The sequence below is a fragment of the Cyrtonyx montezumae genome, unplaced genomic scaffold (genome assembly GCF_038088225.1).
Source record: "Cyrtonyx montezumae isolate F1298 unplaced genomic scaffold, pur_monq_1.0 scaffold_3, whole genome shotgun sequence".
Lineage (NCBI taxonomy): Eukaryota > Metazoa > Chordata > Aves > Galliformes > Odontophoridae > Cyrtonyx > Cyrtonyx montezumae.
The window spans coordinates 126657087-126685049 of record NW_027072034.1 but is presented as its reverse complement, the minus strand read 5'-3'; the positions used below and the strand labels follow the sequence as shown (position 1 = coordinate 126685049).

Here is a 27963-nt window from a genome sequence, read left to right as displayed (position 1 = left end):
AGTGGTCTGCGAGCAGGTGAGGCATGTGTAGTGATGCTCTCAGCAGCACCAGCTGCTGCTTTTACATTTAAAATCAGGATTAGGCTTGAATTTGCATCATTACAACACCAGAGACTAAAGGAGCAATATACAAGTAAATAGGCTCTTGGGGATCCATGAGAAACACAGACTTAAGGCATGGGTCACTTTCTTATGTATAGCTGCCAGGGCCCCTTTTTCCTCCCACTTCTGATAGGAAGAAAGCTCCAGCTGTTGCTATCAGATGGAAGCCAACCCAGTGTGAAAGAAAAACTAAGGGAGGGCACGTGCTCATCTGCATGCTCTCTTGTTCAGAGATAGGTCTGGAAGGTATGCAGTCACTTGCTGTCCCCTGCAAACTTCACAAGGACTCACCTCCCAGACTAGGCTGGGAATGCCACCAAGTACATTCCCATGACCACGCTTCTGCTTCAGCTCCCACACTACCTCAGCCTGATGAATTTTACTGGGAGAAGGCAACATGTGGTCTAAATGATTCTGATGTGCACAAAGCACAAAGCATTAACATTTTCACTGGAATAGATCATCTCTTCCTCTATGGAGAGAGAATAATTCATAAAGATGTTGCTGACTACAAGAAAGTTGAAGACATATTTATTGAGTCTACTCATGAAAAGAATGAAAACATAGCAGAAAATAAACAGAACAGCTTGCATGATATTTAGTCTCCTACATTGTTTACAGAATTTGCTTAATGGTATGTATACAAGAACAAAAATAATCATACTAAATTCTGTACATGTCTGTGTGCAATAAATTACTGAATCTATTTACAAAGGCTCCAAAGTGGAGAGGCTTTCTGAGCACAGAAAAACAGCATGGGGTCAGGAGTCCAAGGGCTCCACTTATTACTCTCCATTCTCTCACAGAGCAAAGAATAGGCAATGCATTTTCCTGTCTCTTCAAAGACCCCTGGAGACTCCTTCAAACGCTAGTGGCGATCCCTGAGGTGGTTTCAGAGGCAAGCATAATGACTTTATCATTCATTCTTTAATCACCTTGCCCTTTGAAACATAATTACAATCTATGTTCAATTTTCATAAGGTATTCAGATGCACATAAAACATTCAGTTGCATACAACCTAACACAGAAATACAGGATCCTGGAATATCCCATGTTGGAAGGGACACACAGGGATCACTGAGGGCAGCTCCTGGCTCCACTCGGGACCACCTCAATATTCAAACCATGCTTCTGACAGCGTTGTCCAAATACTTCTTGAACTCTGTCAGCTTGTGATGCTGGCCTCTTTTCAGGGCAGCCCATTCCAGTGCCTGACCACGCTCTCAGTGAAGAGTTCCTTCTCACCATCTCCCCTGAATTCTTGTCAGGATAGGAAGGGTTAATTTTCCTTCAGCAATTTTGTCCATCGTGGACAGAGGGACAGAAGTATCATGCTGAAGTGCTCCATGTTGTTCAGTAATAAGTTAATGATCAAGCAGACGTGAACCTATTTAAATCTCCTTACTCAAACAATGTCTGGAAGCACCTTAACGAATGTTTCTTTAGGTGGTATTCTGAACTTTTCCAAAGAGTAAGGGAGCTCTTAGTTTCTCTATCAGGCAAGCCCAGTACAGCTGAGAACAAACCCAGCTGAAGGATTTCTGGTTTCCAGAACTATTAACACCTGGAAACAACAAAAGCAGTCTACACCTGATAACAACTTTGTGTGCTTGTGTGTGTTTGTGTGTGTACAAACTGGACGAGAACTCCAGGGACAACCTGAGCATCTCCATGCCCAAGGCACAGCAGGACTGTCGGCCTGAGTGCTCCACAGCATATCCATTGATCTTTCACCTCTTTTCTGGAAGGAAAAGACAAGGCTTTCATTTCAAAGAGAACTATATACTGTGAGGGCATCGAGGCATCTGTGCGGGTGCTGGACCCAGCGAGAAGCATGGATGCTCTGAGACACGGATGCCAATCCAGGGATTGGGAAGCACTCCCACCCACGTTAAAAGAAATCGTCAATCCATCTGAAAACGCTGTTTAAGGCTCTTCAGTCTGAGAGCAGCTTTATTTTCGGATGTGCAACACCACGTCCAACAGAGAACAGGGCGCACGGCGCTACGCTCCGGGAGCCGAGGGCGCGCGTAGCACATCGCGCCGCGGCCCAGCCCGGGCCCGCAGGGGGAACGCCGGGACCCAGAAGAGCGCGGCCCCGCTTTCCTCACGCCCGGGGCGGCCCCGAGAGGGCGGGCAGGGCGGAGCGGCCCCCCGAGAAGCGGCGGCCGCCGGAAGTTCCCCCTCCTGGTTCGGAAGTGACGCCGCGTGCACCTTCCCCACTCCCGGCAGCGGCGGCGGAGCCGGGCGCGGCTGGCGGCGGCCCGAGGCGCGGCCGGGCGGGATCATGGCGGACGGTGTGGACCACATCGACATTTACGCCGATGTGGGCGAGGAGTTCAACCAGGTACGGGCTGGCGCGGCCCGGCCCCTCCTCCCTTCGCTTTCCTTTCCTTCCTCGCCCGCCTTCTCCGCCGCGCCGCCTGCAGGGCCTTCCGCGCGGGGCCGCGCCGCCATTGTTCGGCCGCCGCCGCAGGGCGCTCCGCGGGGCGGGATGGGACGGGACGGCGCGCCTCAGGCCCGGGCCTGGGCCGGGCGGGGAGCGGCGGTGCTCGGGGGCGGGAGGGAGGCAGGCAGGCCGCGGGCGAGCGCCTTCCCTCCCGCTCTCCTCTCCTTGTCGCTGCGGCCCAGGAGAGCGGCCCCTTCCCGGCGGCGGCGGGGAGCGCTGCCATTGTTCGCAGCGCGGGAGGAGCGGCGGCCCCTCGGGAGGCGGAAGGAGCGCGGCCTCGTGTGCTGCCGCCTCTGCCCGCACTGCCCGGGCTATTAAGTGAGCGGAGGGGATTTATTTGGGTGAGGAAGTGGCGGTGAAGCGCGCAGGACTTCCTGGCTTGCTCACTGACTTCCTTGGTTCATTTTCACTCGCCTTTCCGCAGAAGTCGCGTTCTGCCATTCCCAACAAAAGGCGGTGTTCCTGTCGGGTTTGTCTGCCCTGTGTGCGGGTGCTGCCCCAGATTGCGTTGCTCCTGCCCCAGAATGGAGCTGCCAGGGACAGCCCCACGTTCACGGGTTCCCAGCGTGCTGCCTGCATGGAGCAGAGCACAGCAGGGTAGAGGACTCGCAGCTAATGCTGCTAGCAACTTGTAACTGCCCCAGGAAACTTTATTTCTTTCAGTATTTATTAATAAATTAATTTAGATTAGTAATCTCGTGAAAGCATGCCATTCAGGGATGCTATCCTGGGTGAGCAGATGACAAGGGGGAGCAATGTGCATTTGGTTTGTCCACATGTGCAGGTTTCGCCCTGACAGCTGAACACCCATTGCATGTATTTACATGGGGGCAAGCTGCTGCACAAATACCACGCAGCATGAAACGTGGCCTTTGAGGTTTCTTCCAGCCCAGGCTGTTCTATGATTCTATATCAGCAGCTTCTGTACCAGCTTTGGTTTTGTGTTAGTCAGTTCCGCATAAAAAACTGATAACAAACCAAGTTTTTCAGAAGAAACAATTTGAATCCTATAGTGTTGGTGCAAATTCACACAGAGGGAAGACTTCAGAGTGGTACAGGTTGTAGCTATAACCTTAGTGCAGACAGGGATTGTCAGAGCAGAACGTGGGGGTAGCTTGAAACTAACTTGAAGCAGTTCCCTCGACTGAGGAACTGCTTGGTTCAGATATTCCCTGTAGCTGTGCTGCTCGGAATCCCAATGGCACAGTTGAGGAGAGGCTTGTGGTTTTACTTTTTGCAGCAGTGGGGGTTCCTGCAGCTCTCTTCTCTGTAGTCACCTCAGTTGCTGTCCTGCTAGGGATGCAATCTCATGCTTCCTTGGTTTGTGAGCACTGTAGGGTAGAATATAAAAGAGAAGTGAGAAGAGGCTACTGCTGGATTTTCTTCAGCTTGGCATTTTTTGTTAATTTTTTTTCAGTTTATTCTTTTCCGAGCTTGAGTTCTGTGACTTTTCGTGTTGTCTCGGAACCTACTCATTTGAACTGTATTACATTAAAATAGAAAGTTAGACCGGCAGAGATTGACACCTCTGCCCTTTCCATTTCCTTCTGCAGAGCAGGAACAAAAGCCAGTTGTTACCACCTACAGCGCTGCTACCTCTAATTCTGATGCCATTGTGATGAGACCTGTAGAAACCTCTGTTCAGGGTTTCTGATTTGAGGCTGACAGCTTGAATTAATAAGGTAGAGGACTTATGGTTCAGCATGTCTGTGGAGGGGTGAAGATGACAATTGTCAAACGCTGTAAGGAGAAAATGATGGCAGTTTGATTGTAATTTATGTTAACAGACATTTTATGCTATGCTTTATTTCTAATGAGAATTTGTTTTATGTGTAAAACAGCATACTGCTCTTGAATTGCGTGTTGCTGTGTTGACTTGTTGGACTGTAGGAACCCTCTCCATTAGTTTTGTCAGTAACAGGCACTGAAAACTATAGCTTTTTCATTCTTCCAAGAATAATATATCTATATTTATAGCAAAGCTGGGACAGAAGTTTAGTATTTGTAGGAAATAGGTCTTCTAGGATTTGTGGCTGAATGAGCTTCCCTTCGTTGCTCTGTCCTGCTCTGGGCCTCAGTGTGCCCATCCTTGCAGCTCTTTGGGGATTTGTTTTATGCCTGCTTCCATGAGGTGGGAGGATGTTCCGCTTGATTGGTACTAAATGAAGTACGGATTATAAGGCTGAAGTAAAGACCCCACACCCCAGGTTTACAGACTGGCTAAACCAAACAAAAACTGAGAACTGTCTTGCAGCCAACTGCAGGTTGCAAAGAGCTGGCTGTTTGGACTTGAAGTCACATTTTTGCAGTGAAAACACAACTTTCCCTTTTCATCTGTTGCTCTTCAAAACTGTACGTACCTGTGTTGCCTCTTCCCCTTTCATTAACCTGTTGTTCATCATAATTGTGTCCTTTGTGTTTAATGCTTTACTCAATGTGTCTCCCATCAGTTCCTGCCCTTTTAGCCAGCAAACTGGGTTACTGCTGGAGGTGTGACCACCATACTTTGTAAAGCTTTCTCGTGTTCTGATTGGTTTTCTTTTTCCCTGAGTTTTATTTTCCTATGTATGAATACACACACATGCTCTTAAATAAACTGTTTAAATTAAAAACAAACAAACAAAAAAAAACATACTACACTACCTTAACATTTTCCACCATCGTGAACAGTACTATTTTTACCTGCGTGTGTATGTTTGTTTCACTGTTTTATATCCCGTCCTTGATCAGAAGTACATTTTATTTTAATGCTGTGGAAAAAAATGCTTGTTTTGTTTATACTCTGTTAATGCTTGCATAATGGATTTCTCTAAACATGCCTTGAAGAGTTCTACTTCAGTAGTTAAATACTAGCAAACTAGAAATAAAAAAGCTTTGACTTTGCATTTTGTAGCTCAGTAGTGAAAGTGGTTTAGATGGAGAAAGCAGCTGAGAGACTTAATATGTGGGAGCCACCGTGGCTGCAGGTTCTTAGGAATGTGTTTCTCTCTCAATTTCTTGTCTAGAACACAAAAATATTTTTTGTTTAATAAATAAGAAAGGCTATCACTTAGAGGTTGTGTAAAACTGCTTACTAAAACCAGCCATCGTGTCAGGAAGGCAGTCCCCTCCTCGGAGGTGATGGGCATGTTGTGGAATGATAGATTTTAACTTAGAAGGGCAGTATTGTCTTGGACACGAGGAGTGTAAGCTGGCTGTGTGTGTATGTGTAAGATGCCTTACTGCTATGTGAGGTTGGTTTTCCATGGTTGCCTTGGTCTACTGAAAGAGCCCTGGGCAAGAGGTAACCTTTGTTATTTGCAAATACCATGCTACAAAGAAAACTGAGACCATCTCAGCTGACGCCTGTTAGCTTTGCTACAGTGCAAACAGTGATACTACCTTCACTTCCTTTACTTCCTTTACACCTTCGACCATGTGTGAGTTCTTAATTCTTGCATTTGCCAAGGGATCAGATTGCTCAGATGTTATCTGTGTGCTGCTGGTAGTGCTGCAGACATCTGGGCCTGTAAAGTTAATGGGAGTCTTGTGGCCTAACTAACTTGTCCACCACAGGCTGAGTGCTATTTTGGAAACATCAAGGGTTGTTGTTTTCTTCCAGTTCATTTGTGCACTCGGACAGCTAATGAAAACCCAAAAGACTTTTCCCTATTTCTTCAACTTGTGATTTATTATTATTATTATTTTTTAGAACCTGCTGATGTTTTTAAAGTGAGGTTGTTAACATCCACATGCAGTTTTGGACTGCATGTACTATAACTTTGAATTGAAAAAGTGGTAAAGGAGAAAGTGAATAATTTGCTTTTTAATAATTAAGTACTTAAAAATTATTTTAAAAATTAAATGAAATTTCATCCTTTTTTTAATGTCTTCTTGGGGATATAGTTCAGCACTTGACTCTCAAATGGTGAAGAAGCAAATCTCAGTTGGAAGTACAGCTTAAAGAAATGTTACCCCCTCCCGCTAAAAAAGCCCACAACTGTTTTCCTTCTTAAGGGGAGTGGGAGTGTTTTCTGCCTTGTGCAAGAGTAGGGCGCTAGGTTTCAAAACAAACTAACACTTTTAACTTATCCCTTCTGCTTGTGACCATGATGCTCCATGTGTTTGTCTTTACTACTTGAATGTTGCAAAATGCTGCAAGCAGTGATTAAAATAGGAGATATAGGGGAAGGGAGTAACTGGAAGCTTAACAGCTAGTCTGGGATGAGTTTTTGACAGTGTATCTTTCCATTAACCTTTCTATTCACCCAAGCCCACTTCTGGGTGGGGATCAGATCAGACAGAGATCTTGTTAAAGCATGATCTGTGGAAACGCTGCTGCTCTCATTTGGGTATAGGAGGAGTAACAGTGATGGTGCTGGCTTTTATTGTAGGATGTTTAACTGTAAGAATGCACATGACGATGAGCAGAAATCCTGTCATGCTTTGATGGCTTTCTCTTGACCAAGGAAGTTGGAAGACGTCAAAAACAATTTGTGATATGGGTGGAACATTTGTTGAAACAGCTAAGACTAGAGAAGTAAGGCTGCTTGGGTTCTTTTTCTTGTTCATCTACATCTAGGGAAGAAGGGTGTGTTTCTGTGAGCTTCCATGGTACGCATGTGAAGGAGGAAGGGTTATTGGATCTTGTGTAACAGCTGTTGAGCCATCACATTCCATGCTTGCTGCAAAACCAGCTCAATGTAAGAAGAAATTCTAGTGAGCAGTGTTGGGTTTTTGGCCGCGTCCTTATTGATTCAAATTAAGACATCAGACAGTTTAGGCCCCGGAAAAGTTGGGTACAACCTACACTGCCCTGTGAATTATCTCTGCTTTGATGGTGATCTGAAAGCCTATGGAACAGAAACGCAATCCAGTTTAGAATTGCTTCTCGCCATTGAGGAAGTGCAGCAGAGCTGCAGACTGTCTGTTCCAGGTGGTATCTTGGCAGTGCCGACCTCAGCCTTCTCATGGATAGAGGATAGTGTACATCTGCCATAATACTGGTGGCTGCTTGTTTGGATCTGTCCACCAAGACTGCATTCTTCTTTCCTCAAGTCATCAGCTACACACATGAACGGCAAGAATCGCTACACATTTAGTAGAGTATTTCCTTCATTGCCTTGTAACATCACTCTTAACAAAAGATAGCATGTTTCGGCCTGTCCCAGGCAGTTCTCTGACCTTAGTTTCATTAATTACAATGATATGAGAAATCAGGTGGAGAACTGAACAGAGTGAGTGAAAACACAGAACTGCATTAATTTAGTGATGATAAACTTATTTTGGAAGACATTAATTTTCAGTTGAAGTTCAGTGTTGTGTATTGGGCCAGTGCAGTCCAGTGAGGATCAAACCTACTCGACTGACGAAGCCCAAACTTGCATATCTGGTTTTATTTATTTTAGTGATATCCTCTCTAAGAATAGCAGTTGATAATGAATGTTTTCATATTTTCGGAAGAGCTGATCATCTGATGATGACTGTGGATATATTTAGTTTTCAACCGAGACTGCTAGCCTTGCAGTTTGTTTTCTGTGGCATCCACACTGATCCTCTCCAGTCACCGTATCTGTTACTCTGAGTTACTCTGTCGAGGATGTTTATGTGGGATTCTAGATACAAACTCGCAAGATGACAGCCACTGAAATATCTGATATCAAAATCTGGTGAGGCAGTTTCTGTTCTGTACGACTATGGATGAGTCCAGGAGTGCTCTGTGGACTTTTGAAGTTGTAACCTCTGAATATGGCAAAGCAGCTTTTGCAAGTCAATATAAAAGCTTTGAAGGTTAACATGAAACACTCTCCTAAGCTTTCTCAGTAACTTCAGGGAGCAATAGTGGCCTGCCTTCCTGTCAGTACAAATAGAGATGGTGCCTTTCTTTCGGGATGAATTGCACTGCTTTGTCATAAGTGATTGCTAGGATAGCAACGTCCCACTGTGGCACTTGATCACTGTTGAATATCATAGAATCACAGAGTGGTTTGGGTTGGAAAAAACCTTCAAGCACTATCAGTTCCAAGCCTGTACGGTGGGCAGAACTGCCACCCACCAGCTCAGGCTGTCCAGGCCTACACCCAGCCTGGCCTTGAGCACCTCCAGGGATGGGACACCACAGCTCCTCTGAGCAGTCTGTGCCAGTGCCACACCATGCTAATTGTGAAGAATTTCTTCTTTGTAAGAAGGTAGGTTCAGACTAGATGGAGTTTAAAGCCATTACCCCTTGTTCTGTTACTACACTTCTTGCTAAAGTGTACCTCTCCAGCTTTCCTGTAGGCCCCTTTCAAGTACTGGAAAGGAGATCTCCCTGGAGCCTCTTCTGTGTTTGTTTAGCTTAGAGAAGATCTCTCAGCCTTCCTTCACAGGAGAGGTGTTCCAGCTCTCTCATCATCCTCTTGGCCTCCTCTGGACCACTCTGATGTATGATGAATGCAAGTGTATGAAATGGAAAGCATCATAGGAAGTGTGTTGTTTGTTTATTTGTTTATAATGCATTGCTTACACGGTCTGCCTCAGGCTAAGTTTACTCCGATCTTTTGGACCAAATACTTCTTCCTGACTTACAATTCAAAGGAGGACCACTTTTTGACTCATCTGTTCTCATTGAACAGGTAGTATGCAGTTGTTGATCACATGAAGCAGAGCTTTTGTAAATAAATTCACAATTCTATTCCCCCTGGTAGGAATCTAGTTCACTTGGACAAAACTGTGCTGTAAACTGTACCAACCTGAGGAATGGGGTGATTCACTCCAAAATCCCATGATACTCTGCTCAAATCAGAGTGTTCCAGAGGCAGACTTGATGTTGTAGAATAGTTCCTCTGTAGCCTAGGAATAAACAGACATATAATGCACACAAACCCAGTAGTTTATTAAATTTAATGACATAGAATTCCATCCTTTCTGTCTGTGAATGAGGAGATAAAAATCAAATTAGAAATGCAGTAGAAATCTGAAGTACAGAATTTCATCAGTGCAGACCACTTAAGGTTTGATCTTTTCTTTTTACCAAGTGTTTACATGAAAACAGTTGCCAGTTGACAGTAGCCTTTTGCTTTGCACGGTGCTCGTACTTGCTCATGTCTGTAATTCTGGGAGCAGAGCTTTTTAGTTTTCTGCCTGTGTTACTAGATAAAGAGTGCTGCAGTGCAAAGCAGTTGCTGGAGATGTATTTTTGTTGGTTTTATCAGCTTGGAATATGGCAGAAGACGTAAGGATTTTATTTATTTAAATATGGATGAAGTTGCAGCTTTGCTTTTCAGTACGAACGTTGTGTAGGTGTTGGGTCGAACTGTGTCTGTGGAAAGCAGCAGTTGTCAGACTATTTTGTTTCACATAAGTGTTTAATGTTAAATATAACCTAGGTGCTTCCTGTATTTTAGGAAGCTGAGTACGGCGGACATGATCAGATTGATTTGTATGATGATGTAATCTCTCCGTCTGCCAATAATGGAGATGCCCCAGAAGATCGTGACTACATGGATTCTCTCCCACCTTCAGTTGGAGACGATGTAGGTAAAGGAGCTGCACCAAATGTTGTCTACACGTATACTGGAAAGAGAATTGCCTTGTACATTGGAAACCTTACTTGGGTGAGTATCTTAGTCCTATCCAGGTGTGGCCAGCAATTTGAAAATAGCAGACGTCAGTTTTTTGTGAAATATTTTTTATTTGTCGAACTGTTAGGTGAAATATTAAAAATGCAGCAAAGAAGGTGCTGGTTTTTTTTTATTATTATTATTTCTTATTTGTCTTTTAACTTGCAATGTAATGAGCCTCCCTGTAAATCTCAACTTCGAAGCTTTATTTCTGCTGTATTAATGTTTTGAAGGAATATATGTGCTAGCACTGTCTTTTCAGAGGATATAATGCAGGATTTGAATAAAATATCAAATATCTTATACTTGGAGATACTTTAAAACTACTGAACAAACCCAGTTTTAAGTGAGCTGAAATTTTTAGACTAAAAAGAAAACAAGGTTATCTGGGATTTTCTTAGTTTTTGCCTTTTTCCTGTTTCCTTTTTGATTTTTGCAACAAAGCTGTTTTCATTTGTCTCGAGGCCTTTTTCTACAGCCCTGGGAGTAACAGTTCTGAGATAACTCACTGAGCTACCATTTCCCTTGAGACAGTTCCTTTTGTCAGCATCAAAGTATTTTAAAATCAATTATAGTTAAAACAATGGAAGTGCAGGTAGCTCTTCAGCATCTAAATTATCTGGAATTGGTCTCTCTTTAACTGAAATCCATTTAATCAAGTCCTCGCACACATTCTACACACACTCTTCCTTCGTGTTTTTTTTTTTTCTGAAGAAGAAATTTTTGCTAGGTAGAAGCTTGAAAAAGAATGCTTTATGCATTCTTAAGTGTTTTTCATTAATTAGTACAGTGTCCTAATTTCAGGAGCTAATAGCTAGGTAAAGGGAATTAATTGACTTAATAGTTGTACCTCTCTAAAATACAGGAATGCAATCAGCTGAACTCACTCAAGTGAAATGTCACAGTTTCTAAAGTAGGTAGGCCAGTGTGCAGTAATTTGTTCCTGTTACTTATTACTAGGCTTCACAAATTGTGTTACCATAAAAAGTAGACTTAACTTGTTGGAGTGTTACTATTGTACTCGTTCTTTCTATTTAGATCTCACCAAAGTAATTTATTAATCTTTTAAAAGAAGGCTTGATTTGAGGAAGGCCAGATAAGTAATTCAGATTTTTAAAAGCTTGCTTTGTACTCCCATATAGAATTTAAAGAGGTGATGGAGTTACAGGAGGAGGAAGAAAACTGAGTATAGATGTCTTATCGACCTTTGAGTATGTGTGAAATTGTTGAATGTTAGATAGTAACTGATGGAAAGTTACAGCAAGGAGATTTGGTTAAGATGAAATAGATGTTACTGTATTTTCTGTGCTGTTTTCCTCTTTTCTGTCTGTATTGCTATTTTTGTTCAAATAATATGTGGTTCACTGTGCTCTCACTTGTTAAAGCTCTTGTGGCCACCGTATTTGTTAATATGGTCACACAAGTGGATTTTTGTCTTGGAAATAAAATCAACAGGCGAAAAAAAATGGTTTGTATGTCAAAAACGTGAGTTATTTAAATAGTTCAGTTTATGTTTAATAGTGTTGGAAAAAGTGCTTTCAGAAAAGTTACTCAAATAAGAATTTATTTGGTACCTGTTCATTAACTGGTTCACTATGTGAAGGGCCTGGGACAGCGTGGTGTATGAGGAAGCGTGTACTTTAAAGATGAATTTTCTGGGCATTGTAAAATGTAAATGATGGTCCTCTGAGAGTCAGCAAATTTTGACAACTTGTGTAAAGTGTTCCTCTTTTCCACTTACACCAAAAAATAAAAGTGTGGAAAAGTGTCGTTTTGTTTTAGATAAGATTTCATAGTTGAATATCATATTTTTCAGTGGACAACAGATGAAGACTTAACTGAAGCAGTTCATTCCTTGGGGGTAAATGATATTTTGGAGATAAAGTTTTTTGAAAACCGTGCTAATGGCCAATCTAAAGGGTAAGATCTTGTCTGCTTTTTCTGTAAATCGGCTGAAGTTTAGGAGTGTCTTAAGTGGGGGAAGAGTTCTAATTTTTCCAACTGTCAGTATGTGAACTTATGGCCTTTGTTTATCGATAGCCAACAATGAGTGAGTGTATTATTTCATACTAATTAAATACATTCCCAGGCATAAATTTATGGAGATATTATGCCTTACTATCTAATGAGTTAAATTATATTGGCGTTTATGTGGAGAGTGTATTCATAAGTTTCAGTTAGTGTGGTGGTGATATGTGTTCTTCATAATATAAATGGTATTTTTCCCATCCCAGCCCTATTATTGAGTGATCTTAAATGCTTGTTTTTCCATTAACTGTTGAAAGCGAGCACTTGAGCTGATTCCTCACAGGCAGTCTAATCTTCCCTACTTGACTTTGCATTCATCTTTCATCACTACTAATGAGAGTAGCAATGAGAATACAGTGAATGCTTAATAACATGATCATAATAACCCATGTACAGTATATTGATACTGTGTCATAAAGCTACCTTTGTTACGTTGCTGCATCTTGGACTTACACTGTGGTTGTTCATCTGTTTTCTAGAGTGAATTTATCTATCTCTAAAACTGGACTACGGTCTGTGAAAGGTTCTGTATTTAGTTACTCACGGGGCATCAAGACATCCAGGGAACAAACAAAAAAACTGCAGTGTAACTGTTTTTTCTCCCTTTCAGCTTTGCCCTTGTGGGTGTGGGATCAGAAGCATCCTCTAAAAAGTTGATGGACTTGTTGCCTAAAAGAGAATTGCATGGGCAGAATCCTGTTGTGACCCCATGTAATAAACAATTTCTGAGTCAATTTGAAATGCAGTCAAGAAAAAGTAAGTTTCTCTCATGTGCCATCTTGGAAAAATTGGTATTTTATTCCAAAGGCTGTCCTGCAATTTTTCTCTCAGTATCTGATAATTTCTGCACAGTTTAAAATTTCTGTAAAATGCTTAAGTGAATGAAGTTGCAGCTTTGTTTTAACAAATAAAAGATTCCCTTAAAAACTGAAAATAAATCACTCAATACAATGGATGTCTTTGACTTTAATAGGAGATAGGACTTGTTGGAAGTGCTTATTATGCAGCTTTGTAAAACTCTTCTTAAGATTAGACAAGCTTTCTTAATTCCTTCTTGTGAATTTAATTAAAAGAAAAAAACATGAGAATATTTAGAGGTACAGTGTTTATGGGCAGATTAAAATACATGGCCTGACAGTTTCTCCCGTTGCTGTTCTGTTTGTGTGGTGTGGGGATACTGGAACACTGCTTAATCTTAGTGAAGTTTTTTTTTCTTTTTTGGTATTGAGAGACAGGGTGGTGCTTTAGTGCTGGCATAAAACTTTAGATCAAGAATTGGAAAGCTTAAACTACTTTGATTTACATGATTAAATTTTTCCACTGCAGCCACACAGTCTGGCCAGATGTCTGGGGAAGGTAAAGCTGGTCCTCCAGGAGGAAGCTCAAGAGCAGCATTTCCACCTAGTAATAGAGGGCGAGGCCGTTTCCCAGGTGCCATTCCAGGTGGAGACAGATTCCCTGGACCAGCAGGGCCAGGAGGGCCACCGCCGCCGTTCCCAGGTAAAATATTTATTGTGTGAGGTTTCAGTTTAATTTTTCTTCTGTTAATCCGGCATGCTTATTCGGGAATTACAAAAATGGAAATCAGTTAGCAGGCACTTAGAATACCAAAAACTTGAAGTAGAGGTGTTCATATATAGTCAGGTACCTGACATGGGACAAATCTCTGTTTATGTGTCAGGTTATATTGCAATGAAGTTCTCATTTCAGCTTCATTACTTTTAATAAATGTCATTCTGTATATTTTCTACTAGCAGTCAAAGGGGACACGGTCAGATAAAACAAATCAAAAAAACAACAAACCACTGATGAGGACCTGAAAGTAGTTTTGGATACTGCATTTACTGTACCTTCTGCAATGTACTTTTAAAGCATTTTTAATATACATTCCATCTTATGCTTGTAATTGGTCTCAAGTAGGGTACAACTTTTCACATAAGTTGCAGTGCTTTCTAGAAGGCTTTGACTTGTTGGGGGTTTTTTTTTTTTTGTTTGTTTTACTAACAGTTGTGACTGGTTAGGTCCTTTTTTGGGTCTGTTTTCAGGTTAATGTTCTCTTTTGGAATATATAACCGATTATAAATTTAACTAAGCTACTGGATCCGAAAGTGGGACTGTGCATGTCTTGTGCAAACAATAAATTGTTCAGTGAAGGTTTTTTGTCTGAGGATAAAAAAAAAAAAGGACAAGAATCTTAATTATTTCCGTGATCCTTTTATTTCTTCATATTTATTAACTTCTTTCTATTTTTTTTTTGTAGCTGGACAGACTCCCCCACGTCCACCTTTAGGTCCTCCTGGTCCACCGGGCCCACCAGGCCCTCCACCCCCGGGTCAGGTCCTCCCTCCTCCTTTAGCTGGACCTCCTAATCGTGGTGACCGTCCACCACCACCAGTTCTGTTTCCAGGACAGCCATTTGGTCAGCCTCCACTTGGGCCACTTCCTCCAGGCCCTCCACCACCAGTTCCAGGCTACGGGCCACCACCAGGTCCACCACCACCTCAGCAGGGTCCACCTCCACCTCCGGGTCCATTTCCCCCTCGCCCACCTGGCCCTCTCGGGCCACCCCTGACTCTTGCTCCTCCTCCACATCTCCCCGGGCCACCTCCAGGTGCTCCACCACCTGCACCACATGTGAATCCAGCTTTCTTCCCCCCACCTGCCAATAGTGGCATACCTACTTCAGACAGCCGTGGCCCACCTCCAACAGATCCGTATGGCCGACCTCCACCATATGACAGAGGTGACTATGGGCCACCTGGAAGGTGAGTGCTTTTGGTGTAATGTGCTTTATAGCAGACTTTATTCCTTGTAGGAAACGTGATTTTTTTTTTTTGTTGCTGTTGTTTTTAATGCAAATGTTAGTAAATGTAAAGGAAGGGGGGGGAAAAAAGAAGCTGGAGGGGATCCCTGCAATCATGAGATTTGCCTGTTTGCTTCTCAGTAGATTAACTCTCATAAATGTGCTTGTAGCAATAAGAAAATCCTAAAATGCATTGCAGGTAATCTTACTTTCCCTTTTCAGCTTTGGACTGTTTGTGTACACTGTTTGCAGTATCGTTGTTCTGTGTGTTGTACGTGCTAACCTAATCTTGCCGGTAGCTTCTAGTTGTGCTTCTGTCATAACTTGAAATTCTCACTTGTCCCTTCACCATCTTGCTTTGCAAGCTGTCATGTTAAAACGCTCTGGAGTTCTTCTCTTTGAATATGTGCATGTGTTGAGGATGGTGCCGCACCAAGCTTGTGCCATTTTCATCTTCTAGCAGTTCTGCTTATCCTTTTTTCTTAGGGATTCAATTGAAAGTTAGCTTTCGTCTCAAAAGCCAGGTGGGGATTTAATGCAAGACGTCTGTTTTCCTGTCTAGCTACTTGTAAACTTGTACAATCTTTCTGTGTTTGTAGCAGTGGCCTTTTCTGTACTCAGTCCTATCTGGGACAGGGTTTTTTAGTCTCTCTGACTCGACTAGTCAAGTTTTTCGCACCTTGTTTGAACCATCTTTTTCATCTGTGCTTTCAAGCATCTGTGTCGCTGCTGTTGTCTTCATTTTCACCGTATTTGTATTCCTTAGAACTTTTGGGGAGTAATTTTAAGAGAGAGACTTTCTACATAGTTACATGTGAATTTTTCACTTATGATTTTACTGATACCGTTGAAAGAGCCTTCTCTTGCCTAAACTGTTTTCTGCAAGGGCACTTTGATTCTTCCTTTTACATATAAGGACAAAGTTCAAAAAAACCCCCGAACATTTGTACATAATATGTTCCTATAGAAATTGTAGATATTCAAGCATTTGGCTCAATTGCCTGAGATATAATAAGGTGCTTTGTATTTTTTGATGGACAAAATCTAAGTTGTCTGCAGTTTACAGAATGGCTGGGGAGGGAAGGAGTTGGGGATAGGACAGAATAATTTCTGTCCACTATTTTCATTAATAATGTTAAGACTATCATCCGTAACTATTTAAATTGTCATTAATTATATACCATAGGCGTTTCACTGGAAATAACATGTCCATAAGAGAAAAATTACATATTCCATTCTATGGGAGGCACACGAAAAATAATACTCAAAACTCAGGGAGGTATGAATTTTTAGACATTTCCTCTTATGCTAAACTGGCTATAGGATCTTGTTCCACTTCTTGCACTTGGAGGATAGTATTGCTTGTTATTCTGTGTTTTCTTTCTACCAGAAGAACTAACACTGTTTCAGAAATATCAAGCAGTGGGTCAGTTTAACAGTCTCAACTTTTGTCTCTAACACGTTTCTTCAGATTTTCTGTATGATTCAGAGACTGGCTAATAGAACACTGCAAAACTTGTGGGAAAAATTTTCTATGGGTTAATTGTGTTACTTTAGAATCTGTGTATAGGTTGCTCATAGTCAGAGTTAAAAAGGATAATGAATACAAGCATTCACTTTAATTGCTTTCCCCTTACTATGACTGGGAGATAAAATTGGAGCACCTTGAACTTGACCAGAAACAAAACCTAGAATTAGCTGTAAAATGTTGATGTCGTTCAGAAAATTGAGTGTTTTGCCTTTTATAAGTAACAGCCTTCTGGTCTTAGTTAAGAATCTGGGAAACAGGATCATATAGTTCTAAATCTAAGATTGTAATGAAAAGATCTCTGATTTTGCTGGAAGTTGCATTACCCGTGTACATGTATCTCTGCATCCATTCAGCTGCTGTAATGTCTGCTTAGATACCTTGAAGGATTTTATGAAAATATTAAATATTTAGAAAGCACGGTTTTAAGTGCTGCTGAATCTTCAAACTAGTTTGAATAATTAGAATAATTCATGTAGCAGATGTGATAATTGTTTTTTTTTTTTAACTTATTTATTTTCAAGCTTTCAGGATTTTATACTGTAACATGGTCCTTAACGCAAACCCAGATCCTGCTTTCTTTTCTGTTTGTCATTTGCTTAAAGTTGCAAACTTGGATTGTTAAAATTTCAGTGATACATTGTTAGGGTTTACTTAAACTTTTAAATACTGATTTGTATTGCTTACAGAGAGATGGATGCTGCAAGGACACCTCTAAGTGAAGCAGAATTTGAAGAAATCATGAACAGAAATAGGGCAATCTCAAGCAGTGCCATTTCAAGAGCTGTATCAGATGCCAGTGCTGGTTAGTGAAACTTGCTTTATATTCTGCCTGAGCAAAAGGGTTTACAGTTTTTCTGTTAGGAAACCTGTGGCCTTGAAGCCACTTCCTTCTTCTGGGAGGCTGAATTTAGGTACAACCTATGACTTTTTGCACTGTAGTCCAAATGATGTTTGAGGATGCCATCTGAAGTACTGATCTGGACAGTGTTGTAATGTTTAGTCCTATGGTAAATGATTTGGAAGGCTGTTGTGTTATTATTACAGATAAAAGTCTTTCCATGAATTGGAGTAATTTTCTCATGATTTTATATCATTTTCAGGGGACTATGGAAGTGCTATAGAGACCCTGGTAACTGCAATTTCCTTAATTAAACAGTCCAAAGTATCTGCTGATGACCGTTGTAAAGTACTTATTAGCTCTCTTCAAGACTGCCTTCATGGAATTGAGTCCAAGTCTTACGGTTCTGGATCCAGGTAAAACTTTCCTCTTCCATTCCCTCATACAAAGGGAAGGTGTAGGGCAGGACTAGATCATAGAGGAGGAGAAACTGAGTCATGTGATTTACTTAGTGATTTGCTCAGCTGCACGAGAAATGTGTGAAAGAACCAAATACAACTTCTGAATTTAAATCATTTGCCTGTTAATTGACTCTTGTTTTTAAAGTGGATCCGACTAGCTCTTTAACTTTGTCCCCTTTACTTATTGCAATACTACCATATAGATATACCATTGTTACCAGTTTTGTTTTGCTTAAAAATAACTTTTTCCTTACCTGTCCCACTCAGCAAGGGAAAAGGATTGGCCAGAATGATTTTTTCCTTACTCTTTTTCGTGCAGTCAAAAAATTGAGAATGGGTTTAAAACACACAGCTTTCTATCTGGTGTATATTCACAACCGTTTCAGAGTTGCAACAACTACTGGGCCTCAAAGTTCCAATTTATTTGGATATTGCAGGATTAGAGTAGCTGATTTTGGGTAATAAAAACACGGGCAGCTGACCTTGGCCCACACTTTCAGTATGCCAATGGGCAGCCATGTTGTAGGGATCATGTAAGGCGCACTACATTCCCCAGCTGATCTTAGCTGTCTTGTCCTCCACTCTGAACGTGTAATTTCTGTCTTTTTCCTGGTTTAATAGTGGGTGAGCTCTTACTATCTGTTAGCTGTTCTTAGCCACCACCCCACCTATCTTCCACGTTATGTAAAAAATCTCTCTGCATCACAGTGCAGAGACATTTCTCTCATACCTTTTTTTGATGCGATTCATACCAGTGAGCAGAATACAGAAGTGGCACGTGGGTGGCTGTTTTGGGGGAAAAAAAAATAAAATAAAAAAGTAATGAAGTAATTTCTTTAGAAGACGTGAACGATCCAGGGAGAGGGACCACAGTAGGTCACGAGAAAAAAGTAGACGCCATAAATCACGTAGCAGAGATCGTCACGATGATTATTACCGGGAAAGAAGCCGGGAAAGGGAGAGACATCGCGATCGTGACAGAGATCGTGACAGAGAACGCGACAGAGAGAGAGAGTATCGCCATCGCTAAAGAAGGTGAGCATTTCTTTTGTGTTCAGCTTACTGTTACTGAATAACTAAAGTAACTCCTCTAGACTTGGGATTATTTACTCAGCGAATGCTTGCATTTCAATGGCCCTGCAGTATATAATGAATTACTTTCTTCTTTTAGCATCTGAAATGAGCTTAGGTAAGTAATGACAGGTAACTCTGGCCTTGGGAGGGAGAAATGGTGTGATTCCTATTGGGGCTGGCGTGCTTTCTTTTTAACTTTAGATGGGTAGTAATGTTTGGAATTTTAATGAAGTGCACTTGAACCAATTCTTAAGAAGCAGTGAGCCAGACTGGTAGTTCTGCTCTCTTGTAATCTTACAAGGTGATAGTAAATGTATGTTTGTGTTTTTCATTTGTATTGTAAAAGAAATCTACTGCAGCATTTAGCTCTTCATGTGTCATGTGAGTATTATTTCATTGTAGAGAACGCAGGTACATGCAGGTGCTGCCCTTGCATTGGTAGTTATTTTTTTGTTTCAGTATTACTCAAAATCAGGAATTTTAGCTGGATTTTGGACCTTATTGTAAAAAAAAAAAAAAAGGCCTCTTACTTTTTTCTGCCTGCTAGCTACATTTAGGTGTTATTGCCAATAACGTTTATGGTCATTTTTCTTCACCACCCTGCTTTTGTCTATCCCTTCCTCCTCTGACAGTAAAGTAATTTTCTGAAGACTAGTAAATGAGTGTATGACACAAAGATTGGTTCTTTTCTGATTATTCACATGCTAAAATGTTCTTTCATTTCATGTATCTGCAATCTTGCATGCATCAAGTGTCTAGATAGCTATGAAGTAACAGGTTAAATAATGCTTTCTTTAGTATGCTGCTAAAGAAATATTTAATTTAACATACCCTTTTGAGGACTGGTAATCCAAGCTGCTCGTGATTCCTTGTATTTGGCATTTTTTTGGGGGGTAGGGGGGGGGAATGGGATGGGACACGGCAACAAAGAACCCTACGCATTGTTTTTTCTGCAGTAGTCTTTTCCATTTTTAGAAGAATTTCCCACCTACATTCAAATTGAAACTCAGCAGACATCCCTGTCTGCCCAGCTTCCACTTCTTATGTCTGTTCTCAGGTTTAGTTTCCGGGTTTGCTTATGACATTTATTCATGTGAGCTAATTTGCAGAATTTAAACGGAGCAAAACTTGTCAGAAATCATATAAACTGTAATTTACTCCTAAGTGAAAACATTCCTATAATTTTACATGATTTGAATGTCGTATTTTGCATATTAGGCTTTTGTGTCACTGAGAGATCAAATTTTGTAGTCTAAATATTTAAAGTGGGATGTTGGGTTCATTTGTTTGGAGTAGATGATCTTAGGGGTCTTTTCCAACCTTGATGGTGCTGTATTCTAAACGAGCAGTAATGTACCTTGAGTTGGGGAGTTAAAGACTTAAATAGAAAAATGTGGCAACTGAAATGAAGTTGGCAGTAGTATATATCTGTTAATGCCACTTTTTGTCATCAAAAACGGTTTGGTAGAAATCGTTGTGGAGTTGCATAAAAATAGCAACTGTGGTTTTTAATTGTAAAATGTCAGAGCTTAAATATACAGATTTAACAAAAGTCAATGCAATTTACTTTGTTGAACTGGATTTTTCCCTTTTATCTTAAATTACTATTTGTGATATTTGCAGATAGTTCTTATTACTAGGAGTTAACCATTGAGCTGAATGATGGATGTATTTTCAGAGTTGTTTTTTACTTCCATTGGAGCTGAGCAAGATATACTAAAAATTGTTAATCTGGGGTCTGGTGACTACTTTTTTTTTTCTTTTTTTTGTCCTTGAAATACTTTGTTAACATAGATTTAATTTTTGTGTATTTAGACAATTGTGTATGCTGATGTGGAGTTTCTGGGCCAAGTACAGATTCCCTACCTGATTGCCCCCAAGAAAATATGTCCAATACAATTAGGTTGCATTTGGTAATATCCAAAACACAATTTCAAAATTAGTTTTAATCTTAATGTGGATTGGACTCAGTCTCAGTTCAGGTGGGATTTATATATGCAACTTCCTTTGACTCTGTTGTGTGTTGGGAGCTCTCTTTTCAGAGGAGTTGCTTAGGTAAGATTCCCTTGCACAAAGGATATAGGTTTCTAAGAACTTGATTTAAAGAACAAATTAAATATTCCACATCTAAATGAAGAGATTTGATATATTTTTTAAAGCTAACTTGTAAACATTTTGTCTTGTATCTGTCTAAATGAAGAGGGGCTTTGCTGCAGTTTTATTTTTATATATATATATACACAAAAAAAGTATGGTGATCTTTTGGTTTGTATGTTTCACTTTCACCAAGATGTATGTTGCCATACATTTTTTTTTGTTTTGCTCTTCACATTAGTTAATTTTCATAAACAGATTTAACAATCTCAGTCACTTAATGAACATCAGCAGTGCTGAAGAGTCACTCCGCACATTATTGTGTTTTACCAAGTAACATGAAGTTGCCTGTGTGCCCACACCTTCTGATTGGCACCTGTACCTCTTATTTCTGTGTGTACCTATAGTCATAAATGTGATACTGTACTGGCATATTTAAAAAAGAAAGGAAAAAAGAAAAGAAAAGGTGTTACACATCTATTTTAGATGTGAATATTTTTGTATACAGTGATATTCACCTTGTATTGTATTTACTTACCCATAGAGATGGATTAAATTGGAATAACTTAATGAATGTGTTCATTATAAAACTCTATTAAAAAGTTCAGATGTACCATAGCAGGTATTTACACTTCTGTTTGTACACTTAATGATGTAAAATTAAATTATTGCAAGATTCTTGTGTGCCTTCACTTGAGGAAGGCTCCTCCTGCATCAATAATCCTTTTCTCCAGAGTTGCTATAAACTGAACGTTTTCTTGAACTATTTTGCCTTTACACATAGAAAGTCTATAGATACAAAAAGAATGATGGATTTAAAGGACCAATGTCTGACCTGTATTAGTAGAGAAGGCTGAGTCCAACAGAATGATATTTAGTATTGACAAACAAGCAAAACAAATGTGTACAAACAGAATAGTATCGTAACTTCATCAGCATGAGTTGTGATTCTTTTTTTAGACAGATTTTTTTCTTTTTTAGTTTATCTGATATTCAGTGATGTATTTCTAGCTGATACATTGTCCCAATCTTAATCTGTCTGAATTTCTATAACTACTGAATGTTAAGTTTCTCATTTTATGTTTTTGTTACTGGGTCATTTGAGATTTCCTATTTACACTGGATTGGACTGAGTTGCAAAGAAAAAATACACTAACGTTGTAATGGCTGATAATGTATGTAGACTTTGTATTCCATTTTTCATGGCTTTTCTCTGATTTTTCTATTCTCAAACCACTGTAAGCAAAATCATTTGTACATCTGTACAAATGTACTAATGCACTTCTGAGGCTCGTCTGCTTCTTCAGTAACTGCTCTCAGGTGTCTGAAATAGTTTCAGCTTTGGAGTGGTTTAAAAACTAATATGGTTGTATTATTTATTTATTTTTTTAAATGTCAGTAGGAGGGGAAATGGTACTTTTTTACCTGTGTGAGGAGGAACTGTCCTGTAAGAGTATGTATTAGCAAATGCTTTAACGCCAAGTGAAGTATGATGTTAGCTTTTTAAGGAAATTAATAGGAAAATGCTTATTTTTGTAAATTATTTTAATAATAAGCTTTACTAATAAGCAACTTCAAATGACTCTAGATATGTATGTACATGTCTAGGATTTGCTAGATCTTATTAGGATTGATCTATAATTAACTTTATTGACCTACTCTTTTTATGTGTATTTTTGAGGAAGAATGTGTGTGAGGTCGGCTTTTTTTTTTTTTTAATGATTCTAGCATTCACCAGAGAAATCCTGTGTTGTGCATCTGTTTCAATAGCTGAAATCCACCTTAGAGTGAAAGAGACAAATGGTACCATTGTTCTGTATGCCTCCTCAAGTCTGTTTTATTCTGGTGCTTTACAGAAGCGTTATGTTTCGTTTCTTAATGTTAAGTAGTTTCATTCTCTTGAGGGTGATAAGATGGTTTGAAAACCAAATGAACTGAAAGTCTTATTTCTTTTTTCATGAATGTTGCTGTAATTTTATTGCCTTTTGAAGTGTCTTAAGACACACATATTTTTCTGTACCCTACAGCCTGTGCTTTTTCCCCTTGCTTTGTGAAATCAGTAGTTTTGACAAATTTGAGCTGTATGGAAGTTCCAATAAGAAATTTATCTATAGGAATGATAGTATTTGGAACAAAGGATTTACTTGCACAGAAGGCACTGGTTTTTGTATAGTGTTCTCCAAAGAAAATACTTTTTTTTTTTTTTTTCGTTTTGCTCATTGTGGTTTGAGAACTAAGATTTCCTTTTTCAAAAATATGAGAGAGGGAATGGTCTTCATTTTATGTTTTTCTGTGGCAGCCTGATCTACCTTTTGTGTCTTTCTCATATATTAATGTGAAAGGTGCTTTCCAACCTCATAGTATTTGAATTTGTGAACTAAAAATCTGGTTTTCTGAACACACCTCTACTCATCATCTGTCTCTGGTGAATAGACAGGCTGGGGTAATAGGAGGAGCATGCAATCAAACTGTAGCTTGGGAGTGTTCTTTTTCTGTCCATACAAAATGGTTTATAACATCAGAAAATTGTTCAGTCTTGGTATTTCATTTGAGAGCAACGTACTAAGTCAAACTTACCAGGTAAGTACACTAATAACAGAGGGGAAAAAAGTGCAACAGATGGAAGAGTTGTTAGTGATGGTAGAATAGGTAATTTGTACATGTACAATGGCCAAAGACTGAAGCATGTCTCAACTGACATGCAGAAAGGCAAATATAGTGTCAAGCTTGAAATTCTTCAGTTGTACAGTTCAACTGTACAGTTGTAGCTAAACAGCAATATTTGGAGATTTCTGACAATCTGGAACCTAGTTTAAGTTAAAAAAAAATTCAGCTGATTTTTTTTTTAATGGGATTTTTGCTTTTTTGTATTTATTTTTTCCCTCCAATGTATAGAAAAGATAAACAAGAACTACATTTGTTCTTAGGAGCTATTAGAATATGATGACAAATATGTATCGTGCGTTTTACTCAAATGTGAATGTTTTATGAGATTGAAATTCAGTCTCTGAAACTATCGGATAAATCACTATTATAAACTGGCAGATGTATGCACGTAAGGCTTTAAATTACTGTAGAATTTTCACACTTTTAAAAGCTGTTTAAAACTTTCATATGCTTGCTTGGACGATTGGAATTTAAGGAAGAAATAGTTGTTACTGCGAGGTACTTCTTATATATATAAGAAATCTCTTGGGTGTTGGTGTAAGAGTGTCTTTGGGTGTGAAAAACAATGCTTAAGTTGCATTTTGCATAAATATAGAAATGTTGGATCCCTTAAGCTCTGGGATTTCATTTGTGAAATGCTCCTTAGCTTTAAACCACAACAAACTATTTAACAGATAAAGTCTGCTATTTGGGTTTTACTAGTGGAATGCTGAGAAACTGGTTGCTGTATGATGTTCAATTGTACAAACCCGGCACGTGCTTGGGACAGATAGTTCGTATGAACTTGAAGCAGGTGGAAAGCTGCCTTGCAACAAAAGGTTCACTATAGATTTAATCTTTATTTTCTCCCCAAAATGTTTCTCGCTTCGATATTCTACTTGTAGAATAACTGACAAAGGCTGAAAGCGTGAAGGAATAATCCATACAGAAACATTTCTTCCTTTCAGAACCGCAGAGGTTTCTGTTTTTTGCCAAGCTATACTGGCAGAATATTTGGAATCAAAATTAGCACCCCTTTGGATTTTTGTTGGCCGAGTGTTTCAAAAATTCAAACATCTTAATATTAAAAGTCTTGGTGTGGTGACCATCTTAGGATCCCCATTGGAAAGCATTAATTGTAAATACAATTTATTGTGCTTTCTTGAAAGTTCCTGTCGTTGCATAAGTAACCTAACAAATCCAGCAAATTATTCTTGGGAACCAAAGCTTTCTTATTGCTAGTATTACCCGTCCTACCCGTGGTGCTTTGGATCTGTTAACTGTTGCTGTAGAAGTGCTCAGGATCCATAACTTGCCGCAGCATTTGTATCATGAGAGCAGCAAATTCTGACATGCAGTCTCACAGCTGTCGTACCCTTTGTCCTCTAAAACCTGAAATTCTCCTGTCCATTTGTGCTGAGGTAGCCCACACCTCTGAATGCATCCACCTGTGGGTGCAGTGCTTTGTCACTCAGTCTCTGAAAAGCTCACTTTAAAAATATATAACACCTGTGGAAGCTTTGGCCTCTGGGGAGGGAGCTTTCTCCAGAGGAGTCACTGCTTGATGACTTGAGAACTAAGTCTGCAAATAAAAGAAATTGCAGTCACTGCTTCAGCCTGGGATTAGTTTGCTTCAGTACTGGAGGGTGTACAGCCTAAGCTGCTCAGGTTTTACATTCCTTTTTTTTTTTAATGTCACCATTAATGATCACGTTGAGGAAGGGAAGAAGAAATGTGTCAATTGCTCATACAGAAATGGAATATTTTGTTTTCCCAACTGCTTTGCAATTATAATAGCAAAAGAATATTTGACAGCTGTGTACTGGTATACGTTCATGAAATTGCTCCTCTAAATGTCTGTTTTTCAAATGAACAATCGAATGTGTTGGGTTTTTAAAGAACTTGATTTAAATTATTTTGAAATGACTGACTGTTGAAATTGTGAATTATTAATGAAATGAAGATAGTCAATTGTTCTGTAATGGAATTCAACTGAAATCCAGTGTATGGAATTATACTCTCCCAGGTACTCCATGAACTCTTACGGTAATTCACTTTGAATGGTGTGGTTCCTCATCTGCCAAAATAGATGGGAGTAGGAAGCAGGGGGTTGTTTTTTTTTTTTTCCTAGGGTAGGAGGAGACCTGCAGGTCTGTATTGTATTATTTGAAGAGTGGGTTTGTGTGATCAAACCGTGAGAGTGTACTTTTAGATGTCGAGTCCATCCTGCTTGCCACTAGGCTGGGAATTTGGAAGTGCCACTATCAAATTCTGTGTGCTCTTAAATGTTACTGAGCTGTGAGCCACCCGCTTCGTTACACCATCAGTGTTACTTAAATGTCAAACTTAAATCAGTTTAAAACTTCTGTAAGTGAGCAGGTAAAAATGTAAAAATCTAGCTGTGGGCAAAATTCCCTTATGTGCTCGTTCGTTTATTCTTCCAGAATGCATACTTTAGGAAATGCTCTATATAAGTGTTTCCATCAGTCACAGGAGCAGTAGCTATTTCTTCCTTTATCGCTGGATACTTCCAACTGTGAAATTGGCATTCTTTCAACTTGGTCGTACAATTGGTTCTAATTACCGTATCCTAAAGCAAATCACACTAACAAGTAGCTACTGCTCCTGCTAGTTTGTGTTAGTTTACATACGGTGAAGTAGATGCACGACTTGTGTATGTATAGATAAGGCAACAATTTTCTGTGCATTGTGGGGACTAGCAAAATCTACATCACAAATTTTGACACATTACAGCTGAAGGAAGAGGAACAGCGTACAAGACAAGATACGTTCTTCGAGGAAAGATGCTTGTCCAGCAGTTTGCTTCATGTGATTGAACTGAGCCTGTAAGGATTCATGGATAAAATGAACAGGAATAGATCTGAATAAAGCAAATCTGCATACATGGTAACCAGTAGCTCTTTTACTTTTTTTTTATGTTGCTTAACTGTTTTATTTGAGGGAAACCTGTGTGATTTAAACCTTTATAGCTTTTGCAACTTCATTACTGGTTATATACATTTGGCAATTATAATGTGCGAGCAATTGGAAAAAGTCAAGTAAATGCTTGTTTTTATAGTAGTTTGTTCATGTTAAAATGTTCATATGGTAATGTCTGTACACAGCACCACTTTGATTACAGTAGATGTAGTGTTGTAATAAACTGTTTAATGGGGCTGATGTGTAAAGCTGTTCAAGTTATTTGATGTTTACACCTCAGGGAAAGTCTTGTGTTCAGCAATATTTAAAGATAATGTTACAATGAAAACATTGATGCTGTCTTTAAAAACATCGCAATAGTTCTTGCATATGCCTCAACCTAATCTCGCATTCAGTGAGTTGAACTCTTACTAATGTTGCTCTCACACACTCAATTTTGATACGAAGACAGGTGGTTACAGAAACCTTTAATGCTATTTTGCTTTCTAGCAGTGTTTACCTAGGTGGCTTGTGAACTTGCTCGTTGAAGTATAAAACTGTAAGAACTGCAGTTCTTCATGTTCTCGTGCTTTGAGAAAGGCAGTCCCAGGTCTCTGATCAGAGCACGCTGGAGATGCTCTTTCACACAGTCCTGATCCTGGTCGACGCTGCCGATCGTATTAAACTGTTTGTGTGGACTTAAACCGTTCCTATTGAGGGGTGCAAAGCTTTAAACAAAATAATCCTGCAGTTGTTTACAGTTTTATAGAGCTAGTGCTTTTGTGTTTCTCCCTTCCCTCCACCTCGAGGCCGCGGCAGTCTGTACATAGCTGTATATTAGATGTGACAGGAGGAAGCAGAGATGTTTCCATTTTTCAGACTTAATGGGTTTGCTATTATCTTAATACTTTGGGGGTTATTCACACGTGCGTGTAAAAGAGAAGGTACACCTGTATGTCCGTGCTCCACGCTGGGCAACACTTAAGTATCTCCATAAAAAGCGACACTAATTAAATCTGTCAAATGAGGTTTTGTAAATTTACTTAAAAACAGTTTGCTGGAGCTTACCGTGGAAGTGACAAAAAATTGTTTTAATTTCCATTAAGCACACAAATGAACAGATTCATTTCATTTGGAAAAAAAACCCAACCCTCCGTGTCTGGTGGCTTTGCACAAAGGCTCATTCTTTGTCTGTTGCAAATGGTTATGTAACTCAAATTGATCTGAGTTTTCACTGATTCATATAGCTGTGCTTAGTGTTTTAAGTTAAGTTTCAAGACCTCAGCTGGCTTTAAGAATCAACTCTTAGACAGCTCTTCATTTTTTCTTTTTTTACCAATTTTCTTTCTCTCGATTTTCTTTAACTCCCAGTACACCACATGTTACGATGTGGAATATCAATAATCCAACAAAAATCATAAAACCATAACAGAAGGT

At 39.8% G+C, this 27963-nt stretch overlaps 1 protein-coding gene across 4 annotated transcripts; it reads left to right on the top strand.

Moving 5' to 3' along the window:
- Positions 1 to 2324: 2324 nt before the first annotated feature.
- On the top strand, positions 2325 to 27675 carry CPSF6 (cleavage and polyadenylation specific factor 6). 4 transcript variants are annotated; one of them, XM_065743312.1, is made up of 11 exons: positions 2325 to 2450; positions 9917 to 10126; positions 11949 to 12052; positions 12771 to 12916; positions 13487 to 13660; positions 14421 to 14925; positions 16150 to 16242; positions 17181 to 17296; positions 17595 to 17748; positions 18637 to 18828; positions 26362 to 27675. In XM_065743312.1, exons 1-10 carry the CDS (start codon positions 2391 to 2393, stop codon positions 18821 to 18823), a joined length of 1749 nt encoding a protein of 582 aa, XP_065599384.1. In that variant the 5' UTR covers positions 2325 to 2390; the 3' UTR covers positions 18824 to 18828; positions 26362 to 27675. The 4 variants fall into 4 exon arrangements, with proteins under 4 accessions (XP_065599384.1, XP_065599383.1, XP_065599386.1 ...); XM_065743311.1 differs by having other exon boundaries at positions 18634 to 18828; XM_065743314.1 differs by lacking the exon at positions 16150 to 16242.
- Positions 27676 to 27963: the final 288 nt, after the last annotated feature.